Genomic DNA, 14,067 nt, shown 5'->3' on the forward strand with positions numbered 1-14,067 from the left:
AAATATGATTTAAGTTCATAAGCTCAGAGTCTAAAGCCAAACGTGTTCACATCGGAAGGCTTTTTGCTTTGAGCCAGAAGTTTCAAATACATAGTCTGCTTCCCAGTGGCTGATGGACTCAGGGATGTGTCTGTGTGAGCTGGAGTCACCCAGAGACCGGACGGAAGCAGGACCTAGTCTCAGCAGAAGGCATTCGACAGACTTCTCAACATCTCTGTCGGAGCAGGAAAGTCACAGGAAAACAGTCATAAAAACCCTTAGAAAATGCCATGTCCAAATCCTAGTTAACATCCATCTTCCCTTTGGGCTACCTGTGACGCAGCATTCTGGCCAAAGGTACCAGCTAGAGCTGCCACAGGGCTGCCTACTCCAGGATCCCAGAGCACAGAACTAGGCTAAGAAAAGTGCTTTGGGCAGGGGCACAGCAGATAGGCCCTGTTGTTAGAGCCAGGTGCTTCTGGACCTCGCTGATTACCTTTCAGATGCCATGCTGCCAGTTACAGAAGAGCATTTGCTACTGATGATCACACCTCGCCATTTTCTCAGGAGTGAGGAAGCCTAAACAATGCCTCGGAAGTGTAAATGGGCTGTATCTTCTGGACATATGTTTGCTCTGACTTGGAGCAAAGACAGCAATAAATCCAAGCCACGAGGTTCTTGTAAAAAGGTATCTATTGGATTTTTAATACAAAATGACTCAAACACAGAAAGAAAAATATACAAGCCAGTTACTCAATTTAAAATAAACAGAAAACAAATCCAACTAACAAATTTCAATTGACATTCCCTGTCTCCAGCCTAGATTAAAAAAACAGGAAACCTCAAACCAATGTTTGTCCCTCTGAAGAAATCTTACTTTTTAAAGAGAAGAAGCAATCCCTGAAATCTGGCAGGTGGTAGCAGAGGCCACGGTTGTTCTGGTAAAAGGGGTACAAGTGGTTGCTGGAATATGGCCATTTCCTCCAGCTGCTGGCTGATGCTGGCTGAAGGCAGGTCAGCCTGGACAGCATCTGACTCTGGCTAATTATGTAGCCTGAGCCTCAGGTCACACTTCCTGGGAGGCTTCCATTCCACGTCTTCACTGAATCTCACCCATATACAGCCTCTTGTCACTGGATGCTGACAGGACTGAGGGAAAAAGAACAAGACATAAGACAATGAAGGCTTGGGGATACTTGGGGCTCAAGAGCCCTTTGACAGTTGTGACAAAGAAGAGCAATTGGATTTGCCTTGAATTCTCCTCCTAAACACTACACACAGGAAATTGCAGTCTGGCTTTTCAATCCAAGTTCCCTTTAAACTGTGAGGATGGCTGTGCATGGCAAACATGAACAGGCTCCAGAGCTAGGATTACAAGTGCTCAGCCCATCCGGTCAATGTGCGCCTGCTTCTTACAGAAAGCTCTGAAAAAGGTTAGCAGGTTTTTTTTCTTTAAACTTAAGGCCTATTACTTGGCTTAGCTGGCTAATCACATTTATTACAATTTTAATCTAAATATTCATAAGCCATTCTTGTCTCCAGTCCTTGCTAGGGCAAGAGGCTAAGGCGTGGAGAAAACCTGAACTGAGGAGTGACTAGCAGTTTAGCCAGCCTTCCGTGAGGTGAGGAACTGATGTACCCTCACCATCTGGGGCAGTAAGTCCAAGACTGACCTGAAGACGGCAACAACCCTCCTGAGAAGCATGTGTCCACTCTAGGCTTATTCTTTTTCTTTTTTTTTAATCAATTAAAAAAAAAAAAGATTTATTTGGGCTGGAGAGATTGCTCAGAGGTTAAGAACCCTGGCTGTTCTTCCAAAAGGTGCTGAGTTCAATTCCCAGCAACCACATGGTGGCTCACAACCATCTATAATGAGATCTGGCGCCCTCTTCTGGCGTGCAGGCACACATGCAGGTAGAACACTGTATATATAATAAATAATACTTAATAATTAATACTTATTAATTTTTAAAAAGACTTATTTATTATGTATACAGTGTTCTGCCTGCATGTATACTTGAACACCAGAAGAGGGTGCCAGATCTCACTATAGATGGTTGTGAGCCACCATGTGGTTGCTGGGAATTGAACTCAGGACTCTTAACCACTGAGCCATCCCTCCAGGCCCCCTAGGCTTATTCTTAAAGCCCCACTTAAATCTAGAGCAAACTTTTCCACAATAAACTGCAACACTGCCTCATACTGACTCTCTGAGGTCCCTTCCTGTGGTTTAAGTGCTGGCTGACATCTGAAGAGCCTAGTACTTGGGACGCTGAGGTAGGAGGATTACCTCAAGTGTGAGGCCAGCATGAGATAATAAACCAAGGCTACATAGTAAGGCCTCAGGAGGACAAAAAGACTTTTTTAAGTTTCGCAGGGCAGTGGTGACACATGCCTTTAATCCCAGCATTCAGGAGGCAGATCTCTGAGTTTGAGGCCAGCATGGTTTACCGAGTCAATTTTAGGACAGCCAGAGCTACACAGAGAAACCCTGTCTTGAAAAGCCAAAAAACAAAACAAAGAAAACAAAAACAAAATGTCCAGCCTCATCTGAGTGTTCACATAAACAGCAACATCTAGGCTGCTACAGCACTGGTGTCCCCTTTATGCTGACAACTGTCTTCTCTTACGGTCATTGGCTCCCCACATCCCCCAAAAAACCCACACCAAAACCCCCTCAAAACCCAAGTGCTAGCGTTGATTCACATAACTGAGCCCTGCCCAAGGCCCCGGTGAGAGGTCACTTTCCCATCTGGAGCAATCAGGCAGATGTGGACTTACTGATGGGCTCGTCAGGGTGGAAAGCCACTTCATTGATGGAGCCGGCATGACCAGGCAGCTTATACAGGATCCTTCTGCTCGTGGTGTCCCACACATACACAAACCTGCAAGGTGTCACAACAAACAACTGAAGATCCCTTGGAAGAGCGTCAGGGTACTTGGGCCTTGAAGTGAAATGAAGTGTTTGCTTCCTGAGCTATGCTCTGGGGTTTAGAAACCAGGTCTATACCAAGAGAAATAGAGAATATCTGGTGGCTTAAAACCAACAAAATTGATTATGAACAGAATTTACAAAATTCTAAAATTAGAGAGAGATCATACCTGCAATCCCATCACTGGGAAGGGGGAGGCCAAGAGGACTATGGGTTTGAGACCAGCCTAGGACACATTGTAAGATGTTCTAAATCCCTCTACCCTTTAAGCAAATCAACAAGGGTTTTTAAAAAATTATATACTTATGCTCTCACAGTCTAGGCTCTTGAGTACTTGCATAAAAGTTCTGGAGTAGCTGAGTAATTGGCACATGCCTATAAACCTAGCACTTGGAAGGAGCAGGCTGGAAGACAAAAAATTCAAAGCTGTCCTTGGCTACACAGTGAATTTGAGGCCACCCTGGGCTACGTGAGACCCTATTCCCTAAACTCAACTATTCTAGACAAGAGGCAGAACCCCAGCTATCTCTACCTCTTAGCTGGTATTCATGGTCCCTGGGCTGCCCCTTTCTGACATGCAGAAACCATCATCACCAAAGGCAGAGTGGAAGATTGCCAGCACTGGCGTCAGCACAGCTGGGGCAAGCTCAGAGCGGTGATACTGGCTAAGCAATCGGCAAACTGCTGCTTTCTTTTGTTATACAAATAAAGAAAAAAGATTTTATAGCTTTTTGAGAAAAGTGAGAATATATGCAGAGTGTCTGGCACAAAGAATTAATGAGTATATTATGAGTTATTATGAGTATATGTACTAGAAAGCCGGAACCCTATGAAGCCAGCAGGTTGACCTGAATCCTCTTGGCCCTGCCAGGCCAGTGTCTTTAACAGGGCTGTGGAGGGTTAGAGTGCATGTGAGAAAGTGATCTGTGAGCAGAAAGGGGAAATCTGCCAGACGCAGGCTCAGCTGGAAAGTGGTTTTCTGAGTTGGATATTATCTCTTAAGCACACAGGAGCCAGAAGAAACCCAGATCTCCAAGGGTTTACTTCAAGGCCTCACTCTTCATGGCTGCCAATTACATGCTAAATTTAGAGGGGTTCCTTGTCCTCTCCACACTTGGGCATGTCACCATTTGGTAGAAACCAGGCTACTTACATAAGAGAGCTGCTTGCTGACTTTAGGCTAACTGTCAGGGTGGCCTGTGGAATCTGGCCAAACCCAGCAGAGGAGACAGGCTTTCCTTCTGACCAAGCCCTGCATACACATGTAAGGAGTGGTATGGAGGAAGAGGGGTGAGAGGGCTCTTTAAATCAGAAAATGTGCGCTGGGCATGCTGGCCCAGGCCTTTAATTCTAGCATTTGGAGGCAGAGGCAGGCATCTCTCTCTGAGTTCAAAGCCAGCTTGGTCTGCACAGCAAGTTTGAGGACAGCCAAGACTACATGGTGAAACCCTGTCTCAAAAAACACAAAGAAACCAAAAAATCAGAACATGCGCATGTTGGGGAAAAAACTGTTCTTCTCAGAAAGAAAGCTTATGCAAATATAACTTTAAAAAGATACAATTAGGGGTTGGTGAGTTGGCTCAGTGATTAAGGACACTGGCTGCTCTTCTAGAGGACCAGGGTTTGATTCATAGCACCTACATGATATCTCAAAACCATCTGTAATTTCAGGAGTCAAGGAATTCAACATTCTCTTCTGGCTTCCACAGGCACTAAACATGCTAGTGGTGCGTGGTGCACAGCCATTCATGAAGTCCAGACATCCATAAAGGGTTAAAAAAAAAAAAAAAAAAAGGATGTTTTTGTTTTTGGGGACAGTTTCTCTGTGTAGCCCTGGCTGGCCTGGAACTTGATTTGTAGACCAGGCCGGCCTCAAACTCAGAAATCTGCTTGCCTCTGCCTCGTGAGTGTTGGGATTAAAGATGTGTGCTTTCACTGTCTGGCTAGATAAAATTTTTAAAAATCAAAGTAGATAAATAAATCTAAAACAATTTTAAAAATATATAATTATATAGGAAAGACATACTATCTCTACTGAAAATGGCATAAAAATACTTAGTATGTTTTCTACTCTGTGAGAATGCAAATTCTTTTGTGTGTATGTGTTTGTTTGTTTTTTTTTTTTTTGTCTTAAAAGTCTTGGGGCTGGAGAGATGGCTCAGAGGTTAAGAGCACTGGCTATTCAATCCAGTGAACTGGCTCTTCTTCCAAAGGTCCTAAGTTCAATTCCCAGCAACCACATGGTGGCTCATAACCATCTATAATGAGATCTGGTGCCCTCTTCTGGCCTGTAGGCATTCATGCAGACAGAATACTGCATAAATAATAAATCTTAAAAAAACAAAAACAGTCTTGGTCTGGGCATGGTGGTGCAAGCCTGTAATCCCAGCACTAAGGGAGGCAGAGCCACACAGATGGATGTGAGCTGGAGAACAGCCTGGTCTACAAGGCAAGTCCAGGACAGCCAGGTCTATTGCACAGAGAAACTGTGTTTCAAAAAACCGAAACAAAAAGTCTTACTACACACTCCAGGCTGGCCTCAACCTCTGTCCCTTGTTTCAGTCTTCTGAGTGTGGGGCACAGGCAGGCACCATGCCTGCCTCACTGGTCTATTTATTAAGGTGTGTTCTTTTTTTTTGTTTTGTTTTTATGTGCCCTACATATGAAACAGCTTTGGCCACCAAGTTGGGAATCAAGCTAGGACGAACAAAGGACTGCCATCTGCTCTGTCCCTGGCTGATACAAGAACACTACCAGCAATGAGATGTCTTTTTGCCTTCTGCTAGGGGATGGGGTGGCTTTTTTTTTTTTTTTAGTTTCTTAATAATGGAATAGCTCTTAGGTTCTTCACGGTAGCTTTCTAAAGCACAGAGGCTCATTTCCGATAAGTATCCATTTGCCCCCAAACACCGTGAATACTTGTCTAGCTTTCTTGGCACTGAACTTGGAGAAAAAAAAAGTTCTTAAAAATTTTCAAGCATAACAGCCAGCGTGGCATGCCCTTGATCCCAGCACTCAGGAAGGCAGAGGCAGGCAGAAGGACCTCTGTGAGTTTGAGGTCAGCCTGGTCTACAAAGAGAGTCTAGGAGAACCAAGGCTACACAGAGAAAAAAACCTTGCCTTGAAAAACCAAAGAAAAATTTCAAGCATAGCATAAGTACATTCCTTTAATCCCAGTACTCAGAGTGGCAGGAGGCAGAAGCTGGTGGATCTCTCTGAGTTCTAGGCCGGCCTGGTCAACAGAGCAAGTTTCAGGACAGCCAGAACCACATAAGACTTTGTCTTGAAAAAAAAAAAAAACAACAAAACCAAAAAAATTTCCAAGCATGTCCCCACAGGGAACCCTGAAGAGTGCTAAAAGCTCTGAGCTAAAGAAGAACCCCACTTACAGGCCTCTTATGAGCCTCCTCTGTCCTGGACACCCAAAATCCCCACTCCATCTCATTCTCCCTCAAGCACAGACCACCACAGTCACCAACACTGACAGTCTCTGATAGGTGAATTCTCTCCCCTCTGATCTCATTCACAACCGATCTAAGTTCACAGTTAAGAAAGACTTGGTCTATGACTCGGCAGAGAGGGAAGATACCCAGTTCACTCACTCAGCAATGTTGGCACTTCCCACAGCCCAGATCTGGTTCTGAAACATCTTACCAAATGTTGGGTAGACACCAGGGTGGAACTGTTATCTCTGACCTAGGAATTCATTCTTGAAATAGTTAGCAAACGCTCATGATTCAAGTACCAACTAGCAGTACCCTGGTTTTACTGAGAAGTTCCAGACAACCCGACTGCTGAGAGAAAGTCACAGGGATGTCCCAATGTTTGTCTACATGTAGGAGGGGGAAATTCCTAATAAAAGATCTATGAAGTGAAGAGCAATGTGTTATGTTAAAGAGACAAAGGAGAGCGTGAGTGAGCAAGTGAGCTAGGTAAAGTCCACAAATAGAGCAGAGTGGCCACTGGGAAGATACAGTCTGGAGAGCAGAGAGGGGAGGTAGGAGAAAGAACCCGGAGGGGAGAATGCAGGACTAGGATGGCTGGAGAGGAAAGCCTCAAGTGTCTCGAATGAAGTGAAACATGGCAGAAGACTGAGAGACTAGAAAGACTATGAGTCTTTAACAGACACAAAGACACTGTTGACTCTCTAGGTCTAAAAACAAGCAGAGACAGAAAACTCTGTTTGTCCAACATGGTTTTAAGCCTTTATCTTCACATGGCTTTATCTGAGAGCCCCCTAGTCACATGGGTACCTCTGGTGTCATCACGCTCATGCATTAAACGTGTGACTTGCATAGCCATGTCATTCTCCACCTTACACCCAGGAACCCTTACCTGTCCGCTGAGCCAGCTGCTATCTTGCTTCCGTCAGGTGACCAAGAACATCTCAGGAGGTTCTGTAATGAACAGGAATCCCTGGACAGTTAATGCGCCAAACTCCTATTGCCGAGCCAGCAGTCAGCTGACTTTACATTTCCTGCTAGGTTTTGCTTATCTCCCAGAATGATCATCAGCTATTATATTCCTGCTCAACACAGCATGCTCTGTAATGTATTTGTCTTTCTTTAAATATTTGTTCATCTTATTCTAAGTATATTATTTTAGGAGTTTTATCTGCAAATATGCTTGGGCACAACATGTGCGCCTGGTGACTGAGGAAAGCAACTGAGGGCATCACATCCCCTAGGACTGGAGTTATAGACTGAGAGCTGCCCGTGGTTGCCAGGAATCAAACCCTGGTCCTCCGTAAGAGCAGCCAGTGCTCCTAACTGCTGAGGCATCTCTCCAGCCTGCTTTGTAATTTTATACTACATAAAAGCTAGACGCATGCAGAAATGCTTAACCTACAGTTATTAAGAACAGACCTGGCAACAAAAATGTGTTCTGCCTTTAAATGAGGCTCCCTTAGCGCCACTTATCTTGATCCTCATTAAAATACTTAAAAATCTCATCTTGTTTTTTATGGTTTTATTCTTCTTTGCTGTTTATCCTGAAGAGGGAAAAAAAAACCCAAGCAAACCTAACAGAAAAAAGATTTATTTATAAGGTAAAGCAACCTCCGTGAGCACACAAGAGGAAACCACTGACCTCTCTCAGCAAACTCTACAACAGAAAAGGAGCTGATCTGGATCCCCAAGGTCAGAAAGCTCTGAACGTGGGCCAGCGCAACACAAGAGGAACGGATGTGAACTCAGGGCTCTAACAGCTGGTATGTGGGTAGCAGAATGGGAACCCGGGCCGCAGACAGCGACTGACAGGGCTGAGATTCCCAAGGAATACAAAGGCCAGGAATGCCGTTAGGTACTGTATGAACGAGGGCGGCCCCAGGGCTGGCTCTCTGTGTGGCTGCCATCTCCAACGTGCTGTGCTAGTTTTCTTTCCAGCTAGAAGAGCTGTGGGCCAGGCACGGGGCATCCTCCTGTAGTTGAGCACATGGAGGCTGAGATGGGATCGAGGTCGCGGTGATGAAGAAAGGTTACCAGGCTCCACTCATTCTTAGTGGTCAACAACTCTCCATCCTTAGCATCACTTTAAATGTTTCTTCAGATCAAATGCAAAGTAAAACCACTCACCTTTTCAAAGTTGTGCACATTTCCTTGAAATATCTTTACACATCTCTCTTTGGGAGCAAATGGCCGCACATCCCAGACACGAACTACAAAGTAAATTCAAACCAGTCAAGCAACAAGTAGGAACAGCAGCTTCCATGTCAGTAACAAATATTGTGCCCTGGGTGAGGAGGTCACAATGCTAATTTCGAAGGCTCTTTCATCTACACTAAAACTGGCCACTATGACCATCCTTTTCATTAAGCCAAGGACACAGAGGAGGAAAGCTAAGGAAGTAGGAAGGAGAGATGAAAACCAGTTGTGGGTTTGCACAGAATGGTTAGATCTCTCTATCAGTGCTCATGCATGTCATCCAAAATCAAAAAACATTTTCCAAATGATTTCTCCTCCAATTTAGAGTCATATCCAACAAAGGCTCAATGTAACAACCATTTTTTTTTTAATTAAAAGAAATATTCTGGGGGCTAGAGAGATGGCTAAGTGGTTAAGAGCACTTGTTACTCTTGCAGAGGACCTGGGTCCAGTTCCTAGCACCCATGTGGTAGATAGCTCACAACCAACCTGTAACTTTAGTTCCAATGTCCACTTCTGACCTCTGAGGACACCAGGCACATTCACGGTGCACATACACATATGTAGGCAAACAGTGATATACAGTAAATAAAAAGAATTTTGGGTATAAAATGTGAGTGCATGCTTGAGTCTGTATTCATGTGTGTAGATACCAGAGGCTGTCCTCTTTCTCAATTGCGCTCTTTCTCTCTCCCCACCCCCTTCATTTTGTAGCCCTCCCTGGCCTGGAACTCTGTGTCAGAGGTTTGCAACCTGTGGGTCTTGACCCTCTTGACAAACTATCTCCAAAACTATTTACATTATAATTCACAACAGTAATACAACTGCAGTTATGAAGTAGCAACAAAAATAATTTTATGGTTGGGGCTTACCACAGCATGAGGAACTGTACTAAAGGGTGTAACATTAGGAAGACTGAGACCCATTGATCAGCCAGGCTAGCCTTTACCTCATAGATATCGCCCTGACTCTGCTTCCCAAGTGCTGGGTTTAAAGCATGAAGCACTATTCTCAGCTTCTACTTTATTTTTTGAAACATGCTTCACTGAGCCTAGAACTCATCGATTTGCTGCACTGGCTGGCCAGTGGCCTCCAGGGGTCCCCTACAGTCCAGTGCTGGGGTTACAGATGTTTGGGTTTTACACAGGTACTGGGAACTGAACTGAGGTCCTCATGTTTGAACAGAGGCAGGTTTTTGACTGAGTCATCTCCCCAGCCTTCATGTGACAATCTGAACGTCACTGACTGCTGTGATGACACCTCTGAAAACCCAACTTAACCTTTCCTTTTACTTGATGGGCACACTGACAGTCTAAACTTGAACAGGGTCAACTACAGCATAATGAGAGTTAGGACACCTCATACCGTCCCCATCTCCAGGACACATGAACACTATCCCCTACCCCCAGTTGCTGAGGACTTAATCCAGGGCCTCACATACACCAGGTGAATGCTCTATCATACATTCTTGTCTCAGAAAACAAGAACTCTGAATCGAATTTTGTATCTTATATAGATATATGTGTAATGCCAGGTCAAGTGAGACTGTGTCTTGGCTTCCTGCTCTGAAAAAGGAAGAAAAACAACAAAACATCAGCAATTTTTTTTTTTTTATACAGTCTTATGTAGCTCAGGACAACCTTGACTGCAGTTGAGGTTAACTTAAAAACAATCCAATTAAAAAAAATCCAATTTCAAGGATAATCACAACAAACAATTCTTAATATTTTAAAAGCTATTTAGGGAAACTTCGTGTTCCTTACTTTCAGAATGCTAGACTGGTCTATGGTAAATCCACTGCGATTAGGACATACATATAATCATCCACTGTAAAGAGCACTTCGAGCCATTATACAGCAAGGTCAGCTACATGAAAGTCTGCTACCGATATGAGTATACAATCAAGAAGTAAAGATGCAAATTTATCCAACAAATATTTATTGAGCATCTGTTACATGCCAAGCACCAATTTTGTTACAAAATGTCAGCAAGTTGTGTTTTAGTTCCCACCAAGGGCATTCCAAACTCACCACTGTCTGCTTTTCTACAATAAACCCACCTACCTACTCTGTAACTCAAAAACAAGCAAAGAGAAAGGTTAAGAGAATGTGCTGGTAAATCCAGAAAGCTGAGATGTTTTCCTGAGGACTGTCTCCTATCAGTGCTACTGGGAGGGACACAACTGCCAGAAGAGAGTACATTTAAAAAAGGCCTCAAATGGATGCAGATGAGCATCTGTCTCATTCAGCTCATCAGCCAGTTTCTTGTTTCCTGTTTGGATCCACAGTGTACCAGAGCACACGACTATGCCTATGTAGGAATGCCTGCATCCCAGAGAAACACTGTGTAGAACTGCTCAGACTCCACACGAGACTTAGGACTGGAGTCCTGATCACCATCCCAACAGCCTCCCAGTGGGCGGGCAGAATCTGAAGGCATCCTTTTCCTTGGATCTTCCCTTATTCTGATGCACATTTCCCTCCTTTTGTGTGGCTGGAGAGAGCCCAAGGCAAGCACTCTACCACTGCTATCTCCCCAGACCCGGGATAACATATTTTTAAAAGATTTATTGATTTAGTGTGTGCATGGGTGAGGCAAAGAAAGTACAAATGAGCGAGGACGCACATGTGCCATGGAATGTGTATGAACGTCAGAGGGCAATTTGTGGGAGTTGATTCTCTCCTTTTATCATGTGAGTCCCGGGATCAAGCTTAAGTAGTCAACCTGATGACAGGTAGCTTAACTAGCTGAGCCACATCACCATTTCCCCTAAGACACATCATTAACACCAAATGCCCCGCCCCCCTTTACATCAGCAGACACCAGTCACAGAACAGCTCTGTTCTCTTAGGTTACCTGTATTGTCCATTGCATTGGACAAGAGGTAAGATCCTTCAGAACTTAAACTCAAGCCAGTTACGGAATCGGCATGGCCTCTCATGGTGTAGGTTAACTTGTTTTGGCGCAGGTCCCAAACCTGTAAAAACAGACAACTACTTTTTCAAATCAAAAAATTGCACAGACAGGCTGGGTGCGGTGGCAGACACGTAGGGGGCAGAAGACAGCCTGCTCTACACAGTGACTGAAGGCTACATAGACACTGTTCCAGAAAAGAGAAGGGAAGGGAGGGGGGAAAAGGGAAGAGAAGAATAGGAAAAGAAAGGGAAAAATAGCAGGGAAGCTGGAACATGGTAGCTTAGTCCCAGTATTTGGGAGGCAGAGACAGACCCCTGTGAGTTCAAGGCCAGTCTTGTCTATAATAGCCAGTTCCAGGGCAAACAGGGCTAACCTACATAGACAGAGCTTGCCTTAAAAACACAACAACAAACAGAGTCTGGAGAGACGGCTCGGAGGTTAAGAGTGCCTGCTGCTCTCACACAGGATCTGGGTTTGGTTTCCAGCACCCACGTCACATGGTGGTTCACGACTAGCTGTTAACTCTTGTTCCAGGGGGATCAAGTGCACTCTTCTCACCACTTCCAGCACCTCGTACACATGTGGTACACACACACACACACACATGCACACTCACACACACGTACGTGTAGGCAAAACACTCATATATATATCAAATAAAATTTAAAATTCTAGTAGGCCAGTGGTGGCACATGCCTTTGATCCCAGCCCTTGGGAGGCAAAGGCAGGTGGATCTCTGAGTTCCAGGACAGTCAGAGAAATCCTGTCTCGAGAAACAAAAAAGAAAGAAACAACAAAATTTAAAAATCTGAAAAATGAGAAAAGAAACTACATAAAACCAGATGCCAGGCTTAGTGGTATGTGTCTAATTCTATGTCTAATTCCAGCACACAGGAGCCAGATAAACAAGGATTTTGAGGTTGAGGCCAGTTTGAAGAACACAGAGTTGTAGATTACTTGGCTATGAAACCATCTCCAAAAACAACAACAACTACAACAACCACAACAAAAACAGCCAAGTCTATCTCTGATTTCTAGCATTTCCGGGGAGAGGCAGGGGGATCAGGAGTTCAAATACACTCTTAGCTATATAGTGCATTTGAGGCCAGGGCTTTCAAAAAAGAACACAAAAGTAGGCACAGTGCCGTCTTTAGGAGCGTCACTTAGGAGACAGAGGCAGGACTGCTGCAAGCTCTAGGCCAACCAGGGACACACAGTGTGAGTGACTCAACACAAAACAAACTGAAAACAAAGCCCCAAATTATAGAAAGTAAACACGAAATGAAAAACACTGTGTAAGACTTTTTATCTTATGTCACATACATGTGTATAGAAGCAATACATACATACTTATATGTACATATATACATTTAGGGAAAAAAAAGAGTATGAAAAGCATATCTATGCAAAGAACCCTTTTGAGCTGCTTCTGGAAGACAGACACAAGAACATGCAGGTGCTCTGTCCTTTACTGTTTGTTCATCGCCAAGGTTCAAGCCCACGGCTTTGTGTGCGACCACTGAATTACATTTCTAGCCTCAAAAATACCTACACGCCTTCTTCGTCTGTCTTTTATATTTTTTGTGGTGTTGGAGATTGAATCTAGGGCTTCAGGTCCACTAGGGAAGGGCTCTTCCATTCTAAAAGATTACAAATAAGAACGCTTTGCATATGCCTGGTACATAGCAGGCTCTAAATATTACCAAGCAGTTCCTAAAAATAACTCTAAAGCCAAAATATAAAAATATTTACATAATAGGCGATTAAGCAAATATGTAACATTAACACCAACAGAAATAGCCTGGATGTCACAAGGGAAAAGATTTGCAATTTTGTGAAGGTCATTGGTATTATAAAAGACTCCATTCAATACTGCCATGTAATTTTTCTAAATGAATAAAGTGTCTGACATCTCCTAGAGCAAGGCACTTTCTTTTCTTCGGAAAGGAGTTAGGTAATGCATGCACTGATGTAAAAATTTGAATACTGGGGCTGGAGGACGGCTCAGCAGTCAAGAGCTCTTGCTGCTCCAGACTATCCAGTGAAGAGCATCTTTGGTCATTTTCCAGGACACACTGGGTGGCTAGCAGCTACAAGTTAACTCTGCAACAAGGAATCAGATGCCCTCTTCTGCCTCCTAAAGGATGTATGTGTACTCATACACACACTCTCTCTCTCTCTCTCACTCTCTCTCTCTCTCACACACACACACACACACACACACACACTCACACAGTTTTAAAAAACTCACTTTGAATGTTTAAATACATGTGCACAATGCCAGCATTCAGAAGGTGAAGACGGGAGAATGCAGGTCTGAGAACCTGCCTCCCAGATAAATAAAACCAGCTGGGTGTGGTGGTGCACAGCTTTAATCTCAGCACCAGGTAGCAGAGGCAGAGAACTGTCTGTGAGTTCAAGGCCAGCCAGAGTGCCAGATCTGTCTCAGTGCAAGTGAACCCAAAACCAAAAGACTTAGCTTAAGAATGATGAAGACTGCACGGCTATGAGAATCAGGACACTTTCCAAAACCATAGGAAGGATATTTCAGAATACAGAGCCAAATTTAACTGCACTATTTATGGGACTCCTATTTA

At 44.0% G+C, this 14,067-nt stretch overlaps 1 protein-coding gene across 1 annotated transcript in view; it reads right to left on the reverse strand.

Moving 5' to 3' along the window:
* Positions 1-654: 654 nt before the first annotated feature.
* Positions 655-14,067, reverse strand: part of Snrnp40 (small nuclear ribonucleoprotein U5 subunit 40) — a 31,222-nt gene continuing 17,809 nt past the window's right edge. Inside the window, exons 6-10 of the mRNA XM_021636505.2 lie at positions 11,411-11,531; positions 8,486-8,568; positions 7,248-7,309; positions 2,761-2,864; positions 655-1,128 (exon numbers count right to left, since the gene is read on the reverse strand). Of these exons, the coding sequence (XP_021492180.1) occupies positions 1,079-1,128; positions 2,761-2,864; positions 7,248-7,309; positions 8,486-8,568; positions 11,411-11,531 (420 nt within the window). The 3' untranslated portion in view covers positions 655-1,078. The remainder of the gene's footprint in view (positions 1,129-2,760; positions 2,865-7,247; positions 7,310-8,485; positions 8,569-11,410; positions 11,532-14,067) is intronic.

This window comes from Meriones unguiculatus, chromosome 3, assembly GCF_030254825.1.
Source record: "Meriones unguiculatus strain TT.TT164.6M chromosome 3, Bangor_MerUng_6.1, whole genome shotgun sequence".
NCBI lineage: Eukaryota > Metazoa > Chordata > Mammalia > Rodentia > Muridae > Meriones > Meriones unguiculatus.